Source organism: Astatotilapia calliptera, chromosome 22 (genome assembly GCF_900246225.1).
Source record: "Astatotilapia calliptera chromosome 22, fAstCal1.2, whole genome shotgun sequence".
Taxonomy (NCBI): Eukaryota; Metazoa; Chordata; class Actinopteri; order Cichliformes; family Cichlidae; genus Astatotilapia; species Astatotilapia calliptera.
The window spans coordinates 2145177-2170402 of NC_039322.1; the positions used below are offsets into that span (position 1 = coordinate 2145177).

A 25226-nucleotide genomic window follows, 5' to 3' on the forward strand; every position below is an offset into this window, starting at 1 on the left:
TGTTTTTCAAGCTTTAATACTCATCAGCATGTGAATAAACTGACTCAAATGATCAGGAAATCAAGTTTCTCATGTGAAAATCAGCAAGACTTGCAAGAAACAAGTAGAGACAAGAACAGATGGAAAGCTTAACTTACTGAAAGGACAATCTGGAAGCTGAAGGGAAAATGGTCCAATTATGCAAAAATAAGTCCCTCTATTAAAATATGTGAGTCACATTGAGATCTCACGTCCATTGGATGACAGGGTGGGGATTATGAATGCTAACATCTCAGTGTATTGAGGTTATAATAATCACCTGATGTAAGGCGACAAATTTCAAGAAAGAAGCTGTTGTATTTGCAAACATTACTTATCGTAATCCTGGAGGACGTGAAGAAGTGTTGCCTGTGTATTCCCAGATTTAAAGGCCAGAACTGCGTGCAAAGAAAGAGCTGTCTAGCAGCTTATAGGCGTCACTGTGCTGTGAAAACCTAGCATCGACTTGTCTGAAATTTCACATGAAATGTGAAGAGAAGAGACCACGTTTCATTTGCTTTGGTGGAATTTGTCTGGCTCCTGTCTCATCCATTTTCACTGTGGTTATGCAGCCTCAGCTGCTAATTTAAGGTGGGACTCAGTTATTTCATGACTGCATAGATGAGCACTGCTGAGGCACTTCACAGTGCTTATTAGATCCAGAGTGTCATTGCTGTCAGGACAGATAACAGATTACTTACATGTAGACAGATGTTCTTCCCGTACTGTGTTGGAAAATCTTCAGTACATTGAGCTCATTATATGTCTGAGTACAAGAAAGCCATGATGGGAAATCCTTCCCTTGGTTGTTTTTGTAATGATGAGTTAACAGTTTAAGATCTGAAAATGTTCCGTTTGTTTTGAATGAAGAAGAAGAAAATAACGTCTTCTCCTTTATAAAGTTCAGGTTATCAGTTGTTTTGTTTTGCAGCTCTCTTTGTTTCCTTAAATGTCTCTTTTCATCTTCATTAATCGACTAACTCTCCGCTCCTGTTTTGTCTCTGTTGCAGTCACGCCCCTCACATCCTGCAGGAATAGATGTTATGAGCCTTTTGACAACGAGAAACCTGGCTGCAGATGTGATGAAAACTGCGTCGCCGCCAACAGCTGCTGCTTTGACTACTATGACATCTGCACTGCTCCTAGTGAGACTTTGTTTGTGACTTGGCTGTAGCTCAGGTGGCAGAGCAGGTCAGCCACTAATCAGAAGGTCGGTGGTTCGATCCCAGGCTGCCTCCTGGCTGCCAAATATCCTTGGGCAAGATACTAACCCCATGTTTGCCTGCTGGTGGTGGTCAGAGGGCCCGGTGACGCCAGTGTCTGGCAGCCTCGCCTCTGTCAGGGTGGCTGTGGCTACAATGTAGCTTGCCATCGCCAGTGTGTGAATGTGTGCGTGAATGTGTGAATGACTGAATGTAGTGTGAAGCGCTTTGGGGTCCTTAGGGACTAGAAAAGCACTGTACAAATGCAGGCCATTTACTTACACGTCCTTCACTGCTCACCAGCTGCACTGAGTGTACTTCTGTACTTAACTCCATGACCGTTTCCTTCAGCTGAGCAGTGGGAATGCACAAACGTGCGCTGTGGCGAGAAGAGGCTGACGCAGAGCAGGTGCCACTGTTCAGATGACTGTCTTTCTGCTGGAGACTGCTGCACCAACTACAAACACGTCTGCCACGGTGAGGCTGCAGGGACATCGCACAGGGTGCAGACACAAAAGAAATCTGTAAAAGCCAGTAACGTTTCAGGAGACCTGTTTAGCCATGAGAAACACTTGTAGATCTTACTGTGAATAAACAGAGAAGCTTGATGAGAGAAGGCGATTTCTAAAACTGGTTTATTGTTAGAATTTCCTCTTAGGGTATGAGTGGCTCCCTCAGTGTAAACCCCTCTGTATACGTGGTTCATCTTAAGGACCTCTTAACTGGAGTGGTGTAAGAGTTTGAAAGCAGGGGTATATACAGCACATTAAAGCTGACCCAGTTCTGTAGCTTTTCTTGTAAACAATTGCTTTCTAGTTTAAACCCTAACCCACAGATATTTATCTAAGGAAAACATTTAGCAGCATTTAGAGGGAATTTTCTCTCATTACATCTCTAGAACCCTACGTGCACTTATTCTGCCAGCTTATACATACAGCTTGCAGCAAAAAAGGCAAAAACAACAGACGTTAGGAAGTGTATTCAAAAGTCCCGTACCATCAGATGTCACTGGAGACATAAACATTATGGTCTCGCCGCAGGAGAGAAACAGTGGGTTGAAGATACGTGCGATGACCTGTCAACCCCCACGTGTCCCGCAGGGTAAGAATTTATACCAAATATATTATAATCCCTTTGGAAATGCAATAAACTGAAGATTGATTGAAAACTGATTGAAATGATCTTTGATGAGCAACTCCATGCATGCTTTCCAAACAGCTGTATTTGTAACATAGCCTTTCAACGATTATAATTATTCTTATTATTTTAAATGAGGCCTTGCTATTTCTTATAATCGCAGATTGCATTTAGAAAAGTAAAAGTAACTACAATCTTTGGATGATAGGGAGTATCAAGCTAACCAACACAAGCTAGCGTAGCTATAAAGGTGTGTAGACAGTTTGGCTGTGAGCAGAGTGAAATGATCTGATCTGTGGTGGACACACAAAAGTATTCCTACTCATAAATCAGCCAATTTTTATCCAGCTTGGTATGTTTATGTCAGTATTTAATGTTTCAGAGTTTCTGCTACGTTTGATGGTTGTTTTCTCTCCTCACAGCTTTAAGCAGCCGCTGCTCCTTGTGTCTTTGGATGGCCTCAGGGCAGAGTATCTGCAGACATGGAGTGCACTCATCCCTGTCCTGGATAAACTCAGTCAGTGTCAACCTTCTGTTTTTAAAGAAACATGCTTACCCTCATACATGAACAAAACCTCTTACATGTCTGTTTATTGTAAGAAACGTGTGTCTATAAATCGCCTGCCTTTAGGCTGCCTTTGGGCTGTTTGATGACAAATTGAAAGCTAACATCATCATTCATAAGAAATCAAAGCTTTAAGATGAAACATGCCCAGTTATCTTATCAAAACAGATACATATTTAAATGCTTTCACACAAAGGCAGCTTCCACTGAATTTCCTGCTTATCAAATATAAATTAGTGTGTTCAGGGTTGCATCTTATGCTTAATGAAGTTATTCAGCCTGCAGGCAGGGCAATGACTCACATGGTCATATTAAAAGGAAGTCACATGGAGGAATTAATTTGGCACCATTCCTTATTTATTCACAGGAAGGTGTGGAACGTCAGCTCCATTCATGCAGTCCGCATTTCCCACAAAGACTTTTCCCAATCACTACTCCATTGTTACGGTACAGACGCACAGCACTCACACTGCTGCATACATTAATACGTCTTTTTTACAGTAAACAAACTTGATCTTTGTGTTTGTTAGACGTAGATAACGTGCATGAACACAAAATGCAGATTTTAAATAAAGATGTTTATTATTAAAGGCCCTGAGTGGAAAAGAGTTTGTCCCCTAAACCTAATAACTGGTTGGGCCACGCTTAGCAGCAACAACTGCAATCAAGCGTTTACGATACCTGGGAGCGACTCTTTCACAGCTGTGGAGGAAGGTTGGCTGAATTGTTGTAATTCAATTCAGCTGTGTCCCTGGTCATGTGCCCGTTTGTCTGTTCTCTGTCTTCTGTCTTCACGTCTGCCCCCAGAGTCTAAGTGTTTTCTAGCGTTTCCTGGTCTCTGTGATATTTAGTTTCAGTTCATGCCTAAGTTTTGTATTCCCTGAGCTCTGGAGTTTCAGCAATCAAAGCTGTGGTCAAAGGAGCTTGCAAAGAAAAGCGTCTGGACTTCTTTAAGTAGTTTAAACCCACTGGGTTTAAATCTGGGACTCCCCACCATTTGACCATAGAACTGAAGAAGCTTCTCGGATGAGAGGTGAAACGTCTTCAGGCAACTTAAAGAAGTCCAGACGCTTTTCTTTACAAGCTCCTTTGACTACGATGACCTGGATGACTGAGAACCTTCACAGAAATAAAAGCTGTGTTTGAGTTTGAGTCATCTCCAATTCCTGCATTTGGGTCCTTGCCACCACCGCATTTTACTGTTGGTATTCAATTCAATTCAATTTTATTTATATAGCGCCAAATCACAACATAAGTCGCCTCAAGACGCTTCATAGATACAGAGAAAAACCCAACAATCATATGACCCCCTATGAGCAGCACTTTGGCGACAGTGGGAAGGAAAAACTCCCTTTTAACAGGAAGAAACCTCCGGCAGAACCAGGCTCAGGGAGGGGCGGGGCCATCTGCTGCGACCGGTTGGGGTGAGAGAAGGAAGACAGGATAAAGACATGCTGTGGAAGAGAGACAGAGGTTAATAACAGATATGATTCAATGCAGAGAGGTCTGTTAATACATAGTGAGTGAGAAAGGTGACTGGAAAGGAAAAACTCAATGCATCATGGGAATCCCCGGCAGCCTACGTCTATTGCAGCATAACTAAGGGAGGATTCAGGGTCAGGGTCTGATGTTCCTTTTCTAAATTGAAGGGTTCCAAAAGTTATACCTCTATCTTGTCCATCCAGAGAGCATTTTTACAAAAATCTTGGGGCAAAACTGAGACGAGCCTTTGTTCCTTTGGCTCAGCAGTGGTTTTTGTCTTAGAAGTCTGCCATGCTGCCTATTTTTGCTCAGTCTCTTTCTTATGGTGAGGTCCTCACTGACCTTAACAGAGACATTGACGGCTGTATCTCAGGTGGTAGAGCAGGCCGCTAACCAGAAGGTCAGTGGTTCGATCCCAGTCTGCATGCCAAAGCAAGATACTAACCCCATGTTGCTCTCTGATGCACCCATCGGAGTACGACTGTTAGATAGTGGTGTGGTGTGATTGGTGAATGAATTACAAGTATAAAGCACAAGAACCAGTCCATTTGCTATTTTAGTTCTTTGGATGTTGTTCTGGGGTCTTAAATGATCTGAAACATTTAAGTGTGACGAACAAACACCACCGTGTATGGCTCCTTTTTACACACCCTGCACATTTACGTCTGCCTGAGCATGTCCACACACACCCTCCCCAGCGTTGTACTACACTGTGTTATTCCTCAATATTTCTTGTTCTGGTGTCATTTTTATGCAATATTACTCAAAAACTTTACTGGGTCAATTTCTGTGAAAGCTCGGGGGCATCAACAAAGGAAGAACCACAAAGTTCTGGATCAAATCTGGGTCATTCTTCTCGGTCAGTTGCAGATTTTGGTGACTTGGCGCTGGGAAAATAAAAACAACTTTGTGACACCTTCAACCTAATAAATGAATAAAACAGCCACAGTGATCTGTTGTGGTAATAAAACATTCTGTACTGACTCAGAATAGTGTGTAGTTTAAGAAACATGTTCAAGTTCAAGTTGGAGTTTCTTAAGTGCCAGTTCATCACTAGAATATCGTAATAAAACTATATTCTCTCTGAAATATAGAAGCATTTATTACGATTATACTTGACATTAAGGAGAGGAAAGTTACAAGAAATAGCCTGGAGTTTTCATCTCTCAGATTCCAGATAAAGGTCACTGGGATTTCTGCACCAGCCTGCTGCTGAGGCCCTCGCGATGCAGCAAACAACTCGTGACAGTAGACAACAGAACACGGATAGTTCCTCGTGCCTGATCCATATCTCACATGATAAAACACACCCAGTTCTTGCTGAAACTCTTACAAGGAGTTCCCTTTCAAAACAAGCTCGTTCATCTTCTTAGAAATCACGTGAGGGAATCCCGACTCCCACGCACTAGAAGTTTCCTTTCAAGGTCCATACAAAGCACATACTTGTGGTATGAAGACACATGACCCAGACTTAAGGATTACTCCTCTCTGTTACGAAACAAAGAATGCTCAAGTGTCCTGCAGGATGCTTTCATACAAGATTGATATATTCAGTTAAACTGAATTATTAATTATCTCCTCACTTCCTTCCTTTTCCTCCTCCCTCAGGGTCTCTACCCAGAGTCAAATGGTCTGATTGACAATACCATGTATGACCCGGTGTTCGATGCCACCTTCTCCCTGTCCAGTCCAGAGAAAAATAACCCCGACTGGTACCTTGGACAACCTGTGAGTCTTGATTTACACACACAAACTGAGCGACCTTTGGTCAAATTACATTTAAATTACATTTAAAAATTAAACGTTAAGGGGAAGGTGACCTTTTAAAGCAAATAAGATGAGAGTGAAGATCTTACAGGTTGAGATCATTTCTGTCAGTGTAATCGAATGCAAAAATGCCAAATAAAGTTTTTGGTTTTGGATTGTTTTGTTTTGTTTTGGGCTTTTTTGCTTCTGACAGTTTCACCTAAGGAAAAGTCCCCGGGCACTTGCACATTCCTGCTCTGCATTGCTGCATGCAGCAGTTGTATAATATGGAAGAAGCTTGTATGGCTCTGTTGGTTTAACCCTCCTGCCTTCTTGGGACCTTTTTGTGCCACTGCTATGTGTTAAATGGCTGCCATTTCCACTGTGTTCAGTGGAATACAACCAAACTTGCCACAGGATAGTTTTTACCTGTCAATGTTAATATTCCAGTGTGAATTCCTTAAATCAGCCTAAAATGGCTGAGCACCAGAAATCCCCACACCCATCACCCTGGGGACCATTTTCTGCCCATTGACTTCCATTATAAACGCTATTTTTCAACCCCAAATTATCATCATATGATTTTATTTTTTCTTCTTTTCTTGGATGTCAATGAAGACTCAGGGCCTTGAAGTTTTAATTTTTAAATTGCAAAAAAAATGCAAAAAAAATAATGGCAGGTCAAAATGTATGTTGGTGCCAATCTTTGGTCCATCTAAAGGCCTACTTATAATGACAATCACATATTACTTCAACTGGTTTTTTGTGGAAATATTTAGTTTCGTTTTTTGGTTTTTGGGGCTTATAACACAGGGCGCTCATGTAATAACACTGGGATTTGAAGGGTTAAAACAACGAAAATATAATTAAAACTTTACATGAATATTTCAGGGAGAAGTAGTTTTACAAGGTTGGCTAATTTAAAGTGGAATAAAATATGGATATATGGTCTTTTTATGGCGTGGCTGAGAATGGTCCCTAGGGTGATGGGTGTGAGTTTTTTAAAGGATGGCAGGAGGGTTAAGATGGTTAACATTGTTTTGATAATAAAGATTCCACTTTGACATGCTGCTTCTGAAAATGGACACAGAGCACATTCATTTAATGTCAGTGCAGCAGCGTAGAAACATTGCATCTTGTAGAAAGAGACACTGCAAGTAACTTTAATAACAATAATATCAACTCTTATAAACGTTGTTAAAAAGAAACTTCAGAATCAGCGTTGAGCATGTTTCAGTCAAGCTCATACGTCTTCTTTGTTTTTGGAGATTTGGCACACAGCAAAGTCCCACGGACTGAAGTCTGGGACTTTCTTCTGGCCTGGATCGGATGTGAAAATCGCCGACAGTTTTCCTGACATCTACGTACCTTATGACGGGTGAGACCATCGTTTCTAGTTTAAAAAAATCACTTTAGAACTGAATGATGCATGAGAGCCTCGCATCCCCCTGGAGAGTAGTTAACAAAATCCCTGAGACACAGATATTCAAAGTTTGCTGTGTAAAAAATTCCCCGTCTACTTTTCATCCGCTACTCCAGAAACAGCAGCTGAATGTCAAACACTTTGCTGTTCCGCCTCCTCTTTAACCTCCCTCAGTGGCCTATTGTGACTCCCAATGGATCATTTCATGGACAATCGGTGTGCCACCCCATTTGACCGTGCAGTAACTTAAGTATATGAAGCCAATGCAAAATGATACCTTAGTAGGTTAATGAATATAAGACTTAGGCAACTGAAAAAATACATTTAAACTGTGTAGAAATATAGTAGCAGTAACTCGTCTTACACTGTGATCCCAGCTCTCTTGCTCGCACCACATCAGAGCTAAATCATATTGCATCAGGTCCCACTGTTTGATTTAAAAGCCATGGAAAATCTGCCAATCAAAACAGCAGCACCATGCTGGTTGCACTCGGTATTTTACAGTAACTTAACAGTGAATTCATAATTAGGCTTTTATGTAATCTGATTATTTAACCCTGGGAGTTGATCTTTGAGCCAAATCACATACTGGAGTCCATGAAGCAACATCAGTAAATGTGCAGTGTGTTGGAAATATTCCGGTATGTTGCACGAGCTCTTATCAAGCAGGACGATGTACTTTATCACTGCGTGGGATGGTTGGCTGGGAGACTTTGGCTCCAGAGAACAGATGGCGTCAGAGCTGATTGGCCCATGCTCTAAGTTAAACATCACATGTGAAATGTTTTCCTGCTATTTTCAACACTCTGGATGACGATTGTCGCCACATTGAAGCCTTTTTTGTCACGTGTGGGAAATGATGGTTCACACAGCAACCACCATTCCCCCATTCTCTCACATCAATCCATGATTAGAATAGAATAGCATAGAATAGAATAGAATGTCTTTTATTGTCACTATACACCTGTACAATGAGATTCAGAGCATCTTCTACTCAGTGCAGACACGTGGGAGAAGAAAAGGGGCGGGCTGCACAGTTCTGCAGTACTTTATACATATGAACAGTCCCAATCCAATATCAACGATACAAATATCAGGGGAAAAACAGTATTATTGTCACGGTTCTGGGTCATGTTGACCCAGCTTTCTGTTTTTCATGCTTTGGTGTTTTTCTAGATTATGATTTGATTTATCAGTGATACTGTTTTGATTATGATTATTATTTAGTAGGCTTTGGTCAGTGTCTAGTCTGTCTCTCTCCGTCTAGTCCGTGTCTTAGTAAAGTGTGTTTTGTTTCCTGTTTTACTTTGAAGGTTCTTGTTCCTGTCTGATGTCAGTGTTCCGGCTTTGCCCTCCCTGTCTCATTAGGTCTTATTTCTCCCAGCTGTGTCCCCCTTCTGTCTCTAATTCCTTGATGACTCAGCGTATTTAAGCCCAGTGTGTCTTTGTGTCAGCGTCATGTCGTTAACGTCTGTTCACCCTCACTTTCTGTGTGTTCATGATTTCAAGTCCTCCTGCATCTCAGTTTAGAGTTTTGTTTGCTTTTGTGAGTTTTATTTTATGTTGAAGTTTTGTTCCAGCAATAAAGCTGCATTTTCAGTTGAAAGCTTGTTTCCTAAGAGTCCTGCATTTTGGGTCCACCACTCCTGCCTGCCTGCCACACAGCCGACCATGACAATTATATGTTTACAGTGTGGGTTTTGGCAGGTAAATTAAATATTGCAGAGTGGTGATGGTAGTTTGTATAGTCTGTGTATAGAGGGAAGTCCTTGGATTAGGGGGTGAAACTGTGTCATCAGTGCATGTGTGGGTTCAGGGTGGTTATGGCTTTTGGAAAGAAACTGTTCTTGAGTATTTGAGTCTCTGTGCTGATGCACCTGTAGCGCAAGTTTAACAGGTCAAAACCAGTGTGGGAGCTGTCCTTGATGATGTGTGCTACTCTGCTGAGGCCAATAAATAATTTTTCAGTTACTATTGCAAACAGGTGTATTTTAACCAAGACCTCACTAAGCACATACTAAACCAAAACAGTGAGTAAAAACAAGACTTAATAAAACCAACAGACCGATGGGAGGCGAACTGCAGTATCTGACTAATGAAACCTCTTACGTGTTACTGCCACCAGCGTCAGTGCAGTCAACGCACTGATGATGCAGACGTACACGACTAGTTTCAAAAGTGCTAAAGCTCACTGGTAATGTTGTAAGCACGTTCGTGAAATTAAAATATTTGGAAACTTGGATAGTCAACTTCACAGTGATACGGGCATGTTTTTCAAAATTGTGCATCAGCCAGGGTGGCTGTTCGTTAATGGTGTTCAGCAGGAGGGACTGTTCTGTGTTTACAGTGGTGGAATATACACAGCCGTGATGATCACTACTGTTAGCTCTCTCTGTAGAAAAACATCAATATCACTATTTTTACACTGACCTTCTACTTTCTATTTGTTTTTATTCTTTTAGTACCGTGCCGTTTGAAGAAAGAGTATTCACTGTGCTGAAGTGGCTGCAGCTGCCGGCTAATAAAAGGTTGTTTTTTTTTTTTCAAAACAAAGACTTCACAAAAGGAAGATAAAAAAATATAAATGTGAACTATGTTTGCTTTGACTCGATTCTAAGTAAAACAACTCTTTCCCGCCAGGCCGGATTTCTTTACGCTGTATCTGGAGGAGCCGGATAAATCTGGACACAGCTACGGTCCTGTGAGTGGAGGGGTAAGGTCACTCGACTCATTTAGATAAGAAAGAGATGAAGGGAGAGCTGCTCTGCTCTTTTGGTTCAAGAAACAAAACAAAAGCTCGTTATATTGGTGACTGACCTTTGTCGTTGCTAAATATTGCGGAAGTTCTGATAAAGCCCATGGGACAATGATTAAATGAATAATTGTAACATGTTTAAGTAGCACAGAGAAAGCTGACCTATGCCGCCTTTCTGGCACTGGCTGGAAATGCGAGAGCGATGTGCAGATGTTATTCTGTTGTAGCCCCTCTGGCCCAGTGCTGAAACAAGATCCTCATGTTGAAACTACTCGTGCATTATCCACACCAGTAAAACACCCTGCAGTGAATGATCACAGATAAGTGAGCATAATAACAAAACTCTAAAGTCCACTGACGAGGCTCATAAATCTCCATAAATATTTATGACACTTCTAATTAAACAATTAAAATTGCATCTGTCAAGTCAGGCTTTTGGGAGACCTTAATGGATCGCGTATACATCCATGTGGTGACTTTTGGGAACGGGCTAGACAACTGATGACAATGGCATCAAAAATATGGATTTAGTGGATCAGTCATAGGATTTGGCCATGCAGACAAATTATGAAAGAAAAAGCATATTTTTTAGGGACTGTGTGTTGGGTCTGGAGATAACGCTCAGCAGAGTTCTCCTGAATTTCATTTCAAATAGTTGTAATCATTAGATGTGGACGTGGTTGGTTTCAATGACAAAATAAAATCAACATGCAGATTTTAAAAGGGAATCAACCAGCTTTACTGGCTGAGTGAGTGATGGGGAAATGCCTGAAAAGCACGAGACTCACATGTGAAGAAGTGATTCATGCTTTCACTCATTAACGATGAGTGAAAAAGGAACGACACAGTAGACAATTTATAGTGTTCCTCTTGGAAGGACGGCTTGAAATAGAAACAAGGAAAACACATCAATGGCCAAGATTTGAATTACGTTTTTCTAACGAAGTTCGTCATTGCTCGGTCATGGATACTTCTCTTCCACTCTCGTATTACTTTGTTTTCAGTAATTTAACCTTTTCAGGCATAGTGGTCACTACAGTTACAGCTATTCAAAGGCTGTTTCCTGTGTCAGTGTTGATGGCACACATGCACATAAACCACTACATTGGACACTGATGAGTCACTCCATACCATGCCACCCACTGGCCGGTTAATGTTACTATAGGTGTATGATGTGCTTCATTGTTATTTAACCCTGTCATGCAGGAATTATGACAACCTCAATCAGGATTTTCTCGTTTTTATTCCTATTTTCATTCCTAAAGATGAATAAAAATTCTCAGACAGGTTGTCATAATTCCTGCATGACAGGTTTAAAGTACAACAACATCATTTGCGTCATATTTATTTGAACATTTAATTTGCTTTCTCCAGATTATTACATCACTCCAGGGTGTGGATAAGATCATTGGTCAGCTCATGAATGGACTGAAGCAAATTAATCTACACCGCTGTCTCAACATCATTATTGTGGCTGACCATGGTAACAAAGCACTCAGAGTGATGTGGCTCTGAAAACACGTCTGTCACATGTGTTCAAAGAAATCAGTGTCAATAGAAATGTTTACATGTGCTCTCTTTTTACCATGCATGTAGCTTTACAACAATCCTTGGCTTGCCTCATAAATTTTATAATGATTTAAGCAAATTTTATTTTTGGGAAAGTCCAACATGGCTACAAAGACCAGAGCATTTAAAACAGTACTGGGAAGTAAGAAGGCATCGTCTTCACCTGCCTTTATCCACTTTGATCTTACTTTATCTTTGTGGAATCTCTTCACTGGAATCTTACCACTACATAGGAAATAAAAGCAAACACACGTTCCAGCAATTGGACATTGATAATGCAGTAACACTACCACCATCTAGAACGGGATCATAATGCTTCATGAGTATTCCACATAAGGAATAAAGCATTCCAAAGTTTTTGTTCCACTGAAGAAATTAAGGCTGTAATGTAACAGCTGAATGTTGCTGCAGGTATGGAGGAAACAAGCTGTGAAAGAAAGGAAACAATGAAGGAACTCGTGGGCGATACCAGCATGTATGTGGTAACTGAGGGTCCCATTGGACGCATCAGAGCCAAGAGCAAAGACGCACTGTGTAAGTAAATGCAACAACAAAGTGCTCTGCTGCTTGTCTTTGATCACACAAAGAATGAGGAGGTGGGGTGAGTCGTTGATGATAGGTTTCACCAGCTTTTTGACGTTGTGAGCAACTATATGGTTCCTAAAGCATGTGAAATCTGCGAGATTACCTAGGTCTCTTTTGTGTTTGAACCTGGTCATACTTGAATGTTCTTGGGTTGCAGCCATATCAGTACAACATCAGGGCATGGCTGTTTCAGAGACAGTAAGGCTGTAAAAAGGCTTGATGCCTGATGCATCAAGCACAAAAGGCTTGGATGTCTATCAGTTAGTTTCACCTGTCCATGGCTGACCCAACATATCTGATTTACTCTTGATAAAATGCTTGTTTTTAGTTCTTAAATTTGGAAGATTATGATGACTTGATTTTTAGTTTCTATTGAAAATGCATCACACAACATTGTAGATGTAGATGCTCTCAGAGCTTTGCTAAAAGACAGACATTGAAAAAGAGGCAACGATGCCAAAAGGATAAAGAATCATACAATATGTTTCCACTCCTGCACAGACGAGTTGTGTCTCTCTAAGACTCTGTAGTTGTGTTGGGACACAATGCTGACTGAAAAAGAACAAATCTGTCGATTACAAAGCTATTTGTGATATCTCACTAACAAACATATCGCACAGGAAAATTCCCTCAACATGCCATTTAAATTTGAATTTTAAACGAAACACGATTTAATTGCCGTGCCTTGGCTTTGAACTTTCAGCAATGACATAAATGTTTCCCTTTCAACAGGGGACTCTGCTGGACTTGTTGCTAATATGACTGTGAGTATTTTTTTTAAATTTCTTACCAAAATGTACCGTGAGGAAAATAATTATTGATCCCTGCTGAAATGGACTGCCTTTTTATGGTAGTTTTTTCTTGACCCACTTCTTTGTTACCTTGGTGGTATTTTTGGGTCACTGTCGTGCTGGAACACCCATCTACGATTCATCTTCGTGGTTAAGGTTTTACAGTATATGACACCATCCGTTGATAGTCATTTTATATTGCTTCCATTTCTTAAAACTTAACACCAAGTGTTGTTACCCTCTCACAAAACCTTTTCTTAATGGTCTTAGAGCCCATTCATTACATTTTTGTGCAGGCTTACAATCTCGTCCCTCACATCCTTTGACATATCTTTGGTCAAAGGATGTGAGAAACATGATGTTGGAAAGGAAGAAACTGATTCCCTGGAGAAATGTGTTGCATATAACAAGTCGAGAGTTATATGTAGTTATTTGTAGTCAAGTTGAGAGTTGAAGTAGCTGTAAGTGATTGACACAGTTAATTAATGGAAGCCAGAATTCTGGCTGGGTTATAGGCAAGCCAATACTTATTTCACTCAATGGTGAACAAATCATGTTATAATTTTTATGTCATTTCTTTCTTGTTTTTTTTGTGGGGGGAGGGCGGGGTTTTTTGCAAAGGCACATCAGCTCCATGTTCACAGACGGAAAATGAAGCATATCAAGAAAAGAACACTGTCCCAACTGTGAAACACGGGGGAGGCTCGGTTGTGTTCTGGGGCTGCTTTGCTGCATCTGGCACAGGGTGTCTTGGATCTGTGCAGGTACAATGAAGTCTCAAGACTATCAAGGGATTTTGGAGAGAAATGTGCTGGCCAGTGTCAGAAAGCTTGGTCTCAGTTGCAGGTCTGACAATAGGAAATTGACCCAAAACACAGCTTAAAACACCCAAGAATGGCTGAGAGGGAAACACTGGACTATTTAAAAGTGGCCTTCTCTGAGCCCTCACCTCAATCCTATTGAGCATCTTTGGAAGGAGCTGAAACATGCAGTCTGGGAAAGGTGCCCTTTAAACCAGAAACAGCTGGAGCAGTTTGCACATGACTGGTCCAAAATACCTGCTGAGGGGTGCAGAAGTCTCATGCTGTGTGTACCATCATTTTTGTCCAGGCCTGTTTCATGCATTTTTTAAAAATAATTCATTTGAAGCTTGGTTGAAAAGCAATGTCTGACTTTCATTGGTTAGGATTTATAGAATTCTCATTTATTATTACTTTTGTCAGATTAAAGTTATTTCTGTGACCATTGTTAGTTTTTCTTTCATTGACCGAAGGGTACCAACAAGTTTGTCCACGTCTGTATGCAACAAAAATGTTCCAGGATTGGATCACGAATGAGTGTCTTTCATGATTTCAGTGTAAGAAGCCAGACCAAAAAATCAAGCCGTACCTGAAGGCGAACCTACCAAAGCGCCTTCACTTTGCCAACAGTCGTCGCATTGAAGATGTCAGCATCCTGGTTGACACTAAATGGCTGTTTGAGAGGTATTTATGGTGCTACAGTCTTAGACATTCTCTGTAACGGTTGTAGCCATGTGCTTTAGAGTACAGGGATTCATAATGTTAGCCAGAAACAAAGTGCTTGTTCTATGGGTTTCAGACTTTTATAGTGTGTCAAACACAGTTTCCTTCAGTTTAATTTCTTCCAGAAGGGTATAAATGCTTTTCCACATTTAATGGGCATGAAGTCATACTCTCTAAAGGTTTCTGGTACACTCTTGTAAGGCATAATATCCTGGCACTTGAGCTAAACTCTAGTGGGGTGTAATTTTGCCCCTTTATCGCTTCATGGGACTCAGTAATCATTTAGGTCTATATTCAGAAACTTATATGATTGATTACAACTGGCAAACTCTTCTTTCCTCATAGGGATCCAGGCTCTCTCACATTCTGCTCTGGTGGTAACCACGGCTATGACAATGACTTTGAGAGCATGCATGTAAGCTATTACTCTGTTCTGTGTTTCTAAATTGGAAAAACATTTTCCCAGTAACAACACTCACTTTCTTAATCTCTATTGTAGGCCATGTTTATCAGTTACGGCCCCAAGTTTCAGAAGGAAAAAGAGATTGAGCCTTTCTCCAATACTGAACTTTACAATCTAATGTGTGGTGAGTATTTTCCCCTCCGCAAATCATCACCACTGTACACCACTCGACCGTATCCACTCAAAATCTGCTGAACATAAGACCCTCATAACAACTGCATATAAATAATAATAAAAAGAAATAAATTAGAGCAATCTGGGCTCCAGCAAAACCCTGAATAGTTGAAAAGAGTTTCAGCTGATTTCACAAAGAGTAAAATCAGCTGAAATTTGTAGACAAACCATTTTTGTACACAGAACGTTTAGTGCTGTTGCAGTGCCACAAAATGTTATAGGACTCTCTATATAATAATATGAGATATAATGATCTATATAATAGTGGCTGGTCTACTGTTCTGTCACTGGGACAAAAACCGCATCGTTCTTCCTGAAGTTCAGCTAATGGATGACTTTCCTTTCCAGCACCCTGGGATAGACTTTCTCAGGGTGTGATCCCCCTGTAGTTGGAGCACACTCTGCCACTCGAAAGGTACCGCTGCTGATCTCCATGCAACATTGTAGACAGCCCAACAACATCCAGAGCCTTCAGGAACTCAGGGTTAACCTCATCCACCCCAGGGGCTCTGCCACCATCGAGTTGTTTACCTGCCTCAGTGACCTCATGAGTTGTCTTGCTCGTTTCCAGACTCTGGTTCCACCATGGAGTATTCCTTCTACCGCCCGACGATGTTTAAGTCAACAACTTTTAATCACCATACTTTTAGGTGTGCCAGATCTGTCGAGCATCATCCCCCACCACCTGATCCAACACGCCACCAGGTGGTAATCAGTTGACAGCTCAGCCCCTCTCTTCACCTGAGCATCATCAGTGGCCACAGATGTGTTGATACAATTACAAACTCGATCATCGACCTGCAGCCTAGGGTGTCCTGGTGCCACGTGCGCTTATGGACGCCCTTATGTTTGAACATGGTTTGTTGTGGACAAACTGTGGTTTGCACAGAAGTCCAGTAACAGGACACTGCTCAGGTTCACATCTAGCAGGCTCCCAATCACATCCCTGCAGGTCTCACTATCAGAGCCTACATGAGCATTGAGTCTCCCAGGAGGAGGACAGGGTCCCCCAGGTGGGGCGCCATCAAGCTCACCACCCAGGGACTCCAAGAATGCGGGGTACTCTAAATTGTCATTCAGCTCATAAGCATAGACGACAGTCATCCCCCCTCCTGAATGTGCAGGGAACAAAAGATCATGCAGATTGGGACCTTGTTCAGCTTGCTGTTATTCATTCCTGCATTTTGAACTACAGTACATCTTATAAGAATGTGAAGTTTATGCTTCCAAAATCCAGGGCTATGAATTCTTAAATTTAGCTGATTTAGCACAGTTAACACACAGTATTATGGTTTTTGCGTATTAGTTTCTTTGGTGATTTTTTTTTTTTTGTTACTGTAAGAAAATCGTATCTTTAATCCTATAATTAAAGATATAAGTAAAGATAATGATTATGGTAATTCAACAGGAATTTGAATGACAACACGTCTGCTGCTCTGGTAATATTCAAAGTCTCCCGTATGGAATCTTTAAAAGCATCAATCAAGTGAAGAGTTATTAATTAGTGCCAGTTAACATCCAGTAGCACAACAGCCAATTGTTGATGCTTGTAATTTAACGGTTACACAGCAGACACTGATCCTTTGGCCGCAGGCATATTGGCTTCTGAGAGACAGGATAATAAGTCTGTTTGGATGTTAGGTTAGGTTTAACCCTTTAAAACTATTAGGGTTAGGAAAAGATTGTGGTTTGGGTTAAACCACAGCGCCTCACAACACCATTGATTAAGCAATGCATGTGGGAATAAAACATGTGGCCTTGTCTGTAAATATGACGTGAGAGCAGCTTTGTTGAGATTTGAATATTTGTTGCCCTGACAAGGAGAACAGACTGACTAATTGCACACATCTGGTACTCAACAAACAGCCGTCATCAGGGGCACAAAAATAAATTCATGTTTGTTTAATGCAGATGTCCTCGAGGTTTCTCCTTCCAGCAATAATGGAACTCACGGCAGCATGAATCACGTATTGCAGCAGCCCTACTACACACCAGTGCACCCCGCTGAACAAAGTGAGCCCGCTCAGTGTCCACTGGTCAGCCTAAACCCTGAAGACAACCTGGGATGCTCCTGTGGTGAGGTGGTGGGTACATCACTGTCACTCAAAAGCATATATATAAAATGATATGATCATTATTATTCTGTGGGAATTAAGTCTGTGGAAAGCATCCTAACATTTTCAAAAATATGACAAGAAATACAGACTGCAGCTCAAGACTGGATGAAAGCAAACTTCCATGGTAACAGTCAAAGCAATAATAGTTCACAGAGCAGCTGTCTGCTTTTTTAGCAATGCACTTTCATGCAGTTGGGGAACACAAGAAAAAGCATCCAGACTTCTGGAGAAACGTTCTGAATGGGTTCTCACCTTTGGTGGATATAAAGGCATTATCCTGTTGTAGAAGCCACCAGCCTTTTTAGGGCTACTGTGATGCATCTACAATTTCCTTGTATTTCGAATCTGTTATTCACAAATTATTAGAGTCAAACTTGCTGCACCACAGCCCCTAAAGCATGATATATAGCCAACTTTTAGAAATACTTTTATCTGAATGGAAATCTGTTTTTCTATTTTGCCTACCACTGAATCCTGTCCGAGGTCTAGATTACTGCCAGCAGTCTACAAGTCTTGTTTCTGAGATGCTATGAAGTTACCATGAATTCAATCTTTGATGTGTTGTTGTGGTTTTGGTGGAAGTGATTTATTCTTTTAAAAAACCTCAATCTGTTTTCTATGACCAATATCCAACTAGTCACCAGTGTACTTGATTTGGTCTGCATGGTTTGTTGAAAATAGTGAAAGTAGGGGTGGGTTTTTATAATCGATTCATCGATTAAAATCGATTCTGGCTTGGATAACGTAAAATCGATTCATTAAAATCCTGAATCGATTTTTTAATATAAATTTATTTTGTCCGAAATGCCAGAATCTCTGGTGACATCTCACAAAATTTCAAGAACCACCAAACAGTAAATGAGAGCAGGTACAGGGATTCTGCACATAGACTTAAACACACAGCGCGACCCGCGGATCAGGATCAGTTAGATGTCGCCTTTCTCACAGTCGGGGCTGAAAGCCGACAGCTCGCTGATCCGGGTCGGCGCTTTGTGTTCACGCCCTTTATGCGCTGATTCTAAAGCTGTTAGTTTGATCTCTCTCCAAACAATATTGACCGAACCAGCAGCAAAAGAAGATCCAAACGCTTCACATAAACATCGTCATGAATTCACTCTTTTACTGTTTTGCTTCCATTGCGATGCGCAGCTCTCTCTCTCTCCCCCCCCCCCCCTCTCTCTCGAACAGTTTCGCTTTCTTCATTATTCGCTTGCTTGTTATGCACAAGTCTACTGTTGTTTACAGCGCTGTCGGCCGCTGTTTTTTTCCCTTTTACATTCTTCCGAAAAGAAAACCTCATTTCTGCTGTTCAATACTGAACAAATTTAAACTTTTTAATATTATTCAAAATGCAAAATGCTTAGCCATGTGTCTAATAAAACCGCTGTAACGTCAGAGGTAATGTTGATTAATTAATGGTTTTCTTTCGTTTTTGATGTACTGCAGAATATTTTTATAAAATCCCAGGCCAGGAAAATCACCTACATGTTTTTCTGTGTTTTATCTTCAGCTACTTTGACACAAAGGCCTCTGCTGTGATGCTCACACCTTGGATAAAGTCTTGAGAGTGTCAGCTTCCTTTTTATAGATACAAAAATATGTAAATGTCCTGATCTGAATTATATCTCTGACTGTCAAAATTTCCCAGATTTAAATCGAATCGAATTAAATCGAATCGTGGATCGAATCGATTCGGGACCTTGTGAATCGGAATTGAATCGATTCTAGAAATCAGTGACGATACCCAGCCCTAAGTGAAAGCTCCCACAACCAAACCTTGAATCACTGAAAGTAAAATTCTGTTTCACTTCCTCTGAGGTGCAAATGCCAAATCATCCACCAAGTTAGTTGGTGAGATTCAAATAACCGTCTGCTGTGACTAAAGGGAGGATTTCTGGATCAGCGCTCAAACTAGAAGTCTTGCTGGACTCTCTCACCAGCTGAAACCTCAATGCTGCTGACTAAGCATCTGCAGCACATATTTAAAAATAATAGCTTACCACAACTAAAAGCTGGTACTGTTTTGAAAGAGGTATGACAAATGTTTGGAAAAAGTAAGAAATGGAAGCTCAGCAGTCATATGGTGGAAAAATCTTCGGGTTTTACAAGAAACCAGCAATAACAACATAGTCGTGCTCTTCAAGTTTGGGTGGCAAGGCAGCTCTAGTCACAGAGTAAAGATGTGTTTTCAGACAGGATTTAAAAATGTCAAGTGTTGGAGAGATCCTGCTTTGAAGAGGCAGACTGCTCCAAAGTTTAGCAAAAGGTCCGTTCTCCTCTGTTTCAGTCTGCTTCTCGGAACAACCACAAGCAATTAATCAGCTGACCTGGGCGTTGTACTTGGAGTATTTTTTGTTAAAAGATCAGAGAAGTACGAAGGAGCTGATCCATTTAAAGACTTATGTGGCTGTCACGAGTCGGGCTGCAGCATTCTGAACAAGCTGAAGACGAAAGATCGGAGCCTGGCTTATCAACAGATCGACACGTCCATCACAAAGATATTAACCATGTCTAAGGGCTGCGATTTGTAACTGCCAGCGGCTCAGTGTACTGATATTCGCGGTAGCTGTAGCTCAGATGGTAGAGCAGGTCACCAACTGGAAGGCTGGTGCTCTGAGCCCAGTCTGCAAATATCCTTAGATATTAGAAACACTTAGAAACAGGGTAGAAAAAAAGTGCTCGTGCGAATGTACAAATTGTGTAAAGTGCTTTGAGTGGTCAGAGCAGGAACACATTATATAAGAACCAATCCCTTTACCACTACTATCTTTGAATCTTTGTTTCACCTTCCAATCATGTCAAAGTAGAAAAAAGTGTAGCAGCATTACAGGTTAGACTAAAGGAAAATGTTGTCTTCCCTCAGGATGAAACTGATATCAACAAACGACTGAATCTGAGTGCAGAGGAGGGTGAGACATTTCTACTCGCTCCCGACTCCACGATTCTCTTCTCTACTAAGATCTTTTTTTTCTGGATTTTTGATTTACATGACAATTTTCTTCAAAGGGAGATCTGATCAAACTAATCACATTGGCATGTTTTACTTGCATGCCTCCACATTTTCTGCCTTGTTAAATTCCCCTGCATCTCAATGCTGCCTGTGAAGGTTCTCGGTCACCCGGGTCATCATAGTCTAAGGAGCTTGGTAAGAAAAGCTCCTGGACTGGGTGTTTCTTGAAAATGTAAAGGGCTTAAAGAAGTCCAGGAGCTTTTCTTACCAAGCTCTTTAATTTAAATTCTGATTTGACCCCTAACTGACTGGAAAAGCATAAAAACACAGTCTTAATGAAAATGCTCTTACTGGTGCGGACATCATGAAGACAATTATTCTTCATTTCTTTTTCAGCATCCGCTGCAGAAAAGAAGCACGCGCTTTTTGGTCGACCCCGGATGCTGCAACCTGACCAAAGTTATTGCATCCTCTACCAGGAGGGATTCATCAGCGCCTATAGCCACAAAGCCCTGATGCCCCTGTGGAGCTCTTTCACCATTGACAAGCCTGTAAGTCCATTGACTGGTGATAAGATGTAATGTTTTGGGTTGTTTTTTGGGGAGGAGGGTAGTTATCTGATTACAAGTTTAGGCTTCAGATTGATATAAAAGTTCAATGTGAAGACACATAGATAATCAGTAGCTCTATAAAACTCCATCACTCTTTGAAAAATCTTATATGACAAAAAAGAATTACTGACTCACAGTGAATAAGATTTATGCAGTTTCCACATGAATCATGGATGGTGTGAACATATGAGGAGCTTGCAGCATTTGAAATTTCCGACTCATTCCAAGGGGGGGTTTAGAGGAAATGTGTCTGATTATTGTTTCCAACTATTCACTCTTATAGAATAAAAATCTGGATACACTCACCATTTTATAATTGTGATTATTTTAGGATTAGGATGAGATTTTAGCTGATGTTTCTAAAATGTGAAACCGCCCTAAACTAAATATTTAATATTTTAATGTGTGAACTATTGAATAGTTAGTTATGAACAAGTGCTAAGTGCACACTAGTAGTCCTCTAAAGACATCCAAATTTAATTATGTATTTACCATCTCAACACATAATTTGGCGGGTAGTTATTTATTAGTTGTTGCGGCAATAATCATCACAGTCTTGACCTATCAGGCTATAAGCTGCGAATCACATTGTTAAGTGTTACTGCTTGTTTTGTTTGGGCATATTTCTTACCTTAAACCAAAAAGGGCAAAGACACGTGTATAAAGATTTAAAATATGAAGTCAACTAATGCAATATTCAAGAAACATGATATCACTGCAGTTACATAATTGTAACCAATAACAGATGCAGAGGTGCCTCTTTGGCATCTCTTAGAAACACAGACAGCTACAACATTATACACTATATAAACGATACATGATGTATGATGCAAACAGAAAATTAAAAAGTGATCTAATAACAGAGAGAAATGTTTCATTATTTTATGATAATGATGCACAGATTTTGTCACCTTAAAAGTGATGATTTAAACAACAGTAGAAATGCAGCGTGGATGAAGTTTGGCTAATGATCTTCCACTCGGACTGTTCAAACATGAAGCGTTGGATTTCTTCCTACCACAGTCCAGTTTGACACATACACACACACACTGTGTTTTCGTATCTTTGTGGAGACATCTAATTGACATAATGCTTTCCCTAGTTCAGGGGTGGGGAACTCCAGGCCTCGAGAGCCGGTGTCCTGCAGGTTTTAGATGTGTCCTTGAGCCAACACAGCTGAGTTTAATGGCTAAATTAGCTCCTCAACATGTCTTGAAGAGGCGCTGCTCCTTCTGTGTGAACCCTAGCATGCACAAGTTGAAAAACTGGCAAAGTAAAACCCTCACAATTTACATACATTTAAAATACATGTTCCTGAAATAGAACTGTGGGTCACTTTGTGGTTGTACTCCCTGTGCTTGGTTTGCTATAAAAGACTGAAGCAGCAAAGTGTTTGTGATAACCAGTTTTTAGACATGATTTCTATTTTTCCTTTGGCAGAAATATTTGAAAATAACTGTTAATGAAATGAAATTGTAATTGAAATGACTAAAGCATGTTTCATATTCTTGTAGAATAACCTGGACCCGTTGCCTTCAGTCACACCAGATTGTTTTCGGGCTGATGTGAGAATTTCAGCATCTCAGAGTCCCAGATGTGATCAGTACTGGTATACTGCTGCTGGAAACCTGCATTCAGCCTTTTTGTACCCACCCAGTACGTACCCATCCTCACATAAATCCTAACTGACACAACAAGCACGCTAACTGACCTCCAGTCAACCTGGAGTCAGCGTTGAGGGACCACATGAGTACTCACAGAGTCACTACCCCAGTAATGTTCTGTCTAAACATTTTCTTATAGATTATAATAAGATGGGCATTTCCATCGCAGTTACACTCTTTCCAGACTCCCCCACACAACACATCATTCCCCACAAATGTGTCTATAAACCATTTTCCAAACTCGTCTAAACTTGGACACAACGATCAAGCACACACTGACTCACTCTTGATGTCTTGATCATTGTGTGCTGGATCCTGTTCTACAAACCAGGTTCAACAAAGTCTGAGTCTAACCATAAACCTTGATTAACTCAACTCAAGGTTTAAGAATTCGGGGGGGGGGGGGGGGGGGGGGGGTTTACTGGAAAGGCTGACACAGTGCTCACCATGAGTGATGACTGAAACCAACAACAATGAGGTCTACAAACCATTTTAGCGCTATTATCACTCTGGACTGAGAAATGTGTCACCGTGCTGCGACTGTGGAATATACAAGTTAAGCATTTATAGGACACTCATTAATATACATGCAAATTCTAAATTATTATGGGAGCAGCACTTTACCCGTGTGACTTTTTCTAAATGTTTCATTTTATTTAGGCACCATATTTGGTTCTTCGCCCATTTAGGGTTTATGTTTTTATAAGTGCGTACATATTAGAAGTATATTTAAAAAAATAGGAAAAACACAAACTTAGAAAAAACATTTATGAATTGTTACTGACACTGTTACATTTCTGACACTGGCACAAATATAATACATTGTGTGTAACATTGTGATGATGTCCAATAAGACCAAACCTGCAGAAATCTCGAGACGAGGAGTAAAACTCAAAAACGACTTCGCTTGAACTCACAAACAAATAATCCAAAACTACAACTCACAAGGAAATTCAAATTCAAATTCAAATTTTATTTGTCACGTACACAGTCATACACAGTACGATATGTAGTGAAATGCTTGGACAACTGCTCGTGACCTAAAGAAAACAAAAAAGGAAAAGGCTATGAATAAGATAGGAAATAAATATGAAAAATTAAAAAGGGTAAATTTAACTAGGAAGGAATAAAATATAAATTAAGGTTAAAAATGAAATAACTGTACAACACAAATTAGAATGAAGGGTAAATTTAACTGGGAGAATAAGATAAAGATAAATATATAAATTAAAGTTGAAAATAAAATAACTGTACAACAAAATACACAATACACAATATAGAACTATATAAGAATGTATGAAGAAATCTAAATATAAATAAATATATACACAATAACAGCAGCTGTACAAGTATTAACCGGAAATGAAGAATATAGTGACTATAGAATATAGGAAGAATATAGGAAAGACACAGCCAACACGACAAAGAACACAGAGACTCGGACAATATGTACACACCAGGCGATTGCAGAGACAGGAAACGCCAGGGAGCACAGCTGAATCTGACAAACAAGACTACAGGAAGCAAAAACTGAACATAGGCCTGTTCCAGGGGTCGGCAACCTGCGGCTCTTTAGTCCGTATAGTGCAGCTCCGCGTGGTTTGGGAGAATAAATTAGAAGTATTTAGCTGAAGTGTATTTTATTTATGTTAGTTCTTTTTAACTTGTAGTTCTAAATTGGAAGATTACTGTGATTTTGAAATATAAAAATAAAATTATATTTTATTATTTTTCATCGCTCAAAATAAGAGTCACACTCGCTGAAGCCGGTGTACCCGCCGAAACGCCGTGCATTTATCGAGACTTTCAACCCCAGGTAGGCCAATTATGGATCTTCGGATCCACATTATGTCAGCAGCTGTTCTCCAGCGTTAACTATGTTACAAACAAACACCGCTCACGCCTCACAGACGACAGCGTACAGTCCTGCGTAAAGATGAAAGTGACAGCCCCGACCTGCAGACGCTGTGCGCAGAGCCCCAGTGTCCCAGGCTCCTCCCTGAAAAGAGTGTCAGTTGCACGAAGGGACCAGTTGATCAAATCCATAATTCCTCTTTAGGCTTTAGAGAGCAAGAATGAGACAGAGGCTTTCTGAGGCTTAGAGATTTACAATAGTAAAACTGCTTTATGGTCATAAAACAAACAAATCTACATATTTACAATTTCTAGTCTGAAAATGTCTAAAAATGCTTTAAACTGAATTACTATAAAGTGATATAGAAAACTGTGGCAATATCCAATATATTGTTGCTATGTTTGTGCTACATTTTTGATGATGTATATTTTTTAAGAAATAACACAAGTAGATCTCACTAGATGCATTTGCTGTCTAAAAATTTACTTACTTTTAGTTCCTCTATAGCTTTTAGGTGAACTGGGTATGTCACCATTTTTATACAACCAATTTCACTCATTTCAGAAACCCAACAAAAACAATATTCATCTCAGCAT

General features: G+C 40.4%; 1 protein-coding gene across 1 annotated transcript in view; it reads left to right on the forward strand.

Moving 5' to 3' along the window:
* Window positions 1–25226, forward strand: part of LOC113015011 (venom phosphodiesterase 1) — a 42960-nt gene that overhangs the window by 2565 nt on the left and 15169 nt on the right. The window contains exons 3-21 of the mRNA XM_026156901.1: window positions 1029–1163; window positions 1572–1697; window positions 2261–2321; window positions 2780–2874; window positions 3290–3369; window positions 6013–6132; window positions 7419–7528; window positions 10036–10101; window positions 10214–10286; window positions 11703–11811; window positions 12309–12431; window positions 13215–13246; window positions 14630–14757; window positions 15142–15211; window positions 15296–15383; window positions 17345–17517; window positions 20414–20459; window positions 20897–21051; window positions 22626–22767. Of these exons, the coding sequence (XP_026012686.1) occupies window positions 1029–1163; window positions 1572–1697; window positions 2261–2321; window positions 2780–2874; window positions 3290–3369; window positions 6013–6132; window positions 7419–7528; window positions 10036–10101; window positions 10214–10286; window positions 11703–11811; window positions 12309–12431; window positions 13215–13246; window positions 14630–14757; window positions 15142–15211; window positions 15296–15383; window positions 17345–17517; window positions 20414–20459; window positions 20897–21051; window positions 22626–22767 (1932 nt within the window). The remainder of the gene's footprint in view (window positions 1–1028; window positions 1164–1571; window positions 1698–2260; window positions 2322–2779; window positions 2875–3289; window positions 3370–6012; window positions 6133–7418; window positions 7529–10035; window positions 10102–10213; window positions 10287–11702; window positions 11812–12308; window positions 12432–13214; window positions 13247–14629; window positions 14758–15141; window positions 15212–15295; window positions 15384–17344; window positions 17518–20413; window positions 20460–20896; window positions 21052–22625; window positions 22768–25226) is intronic.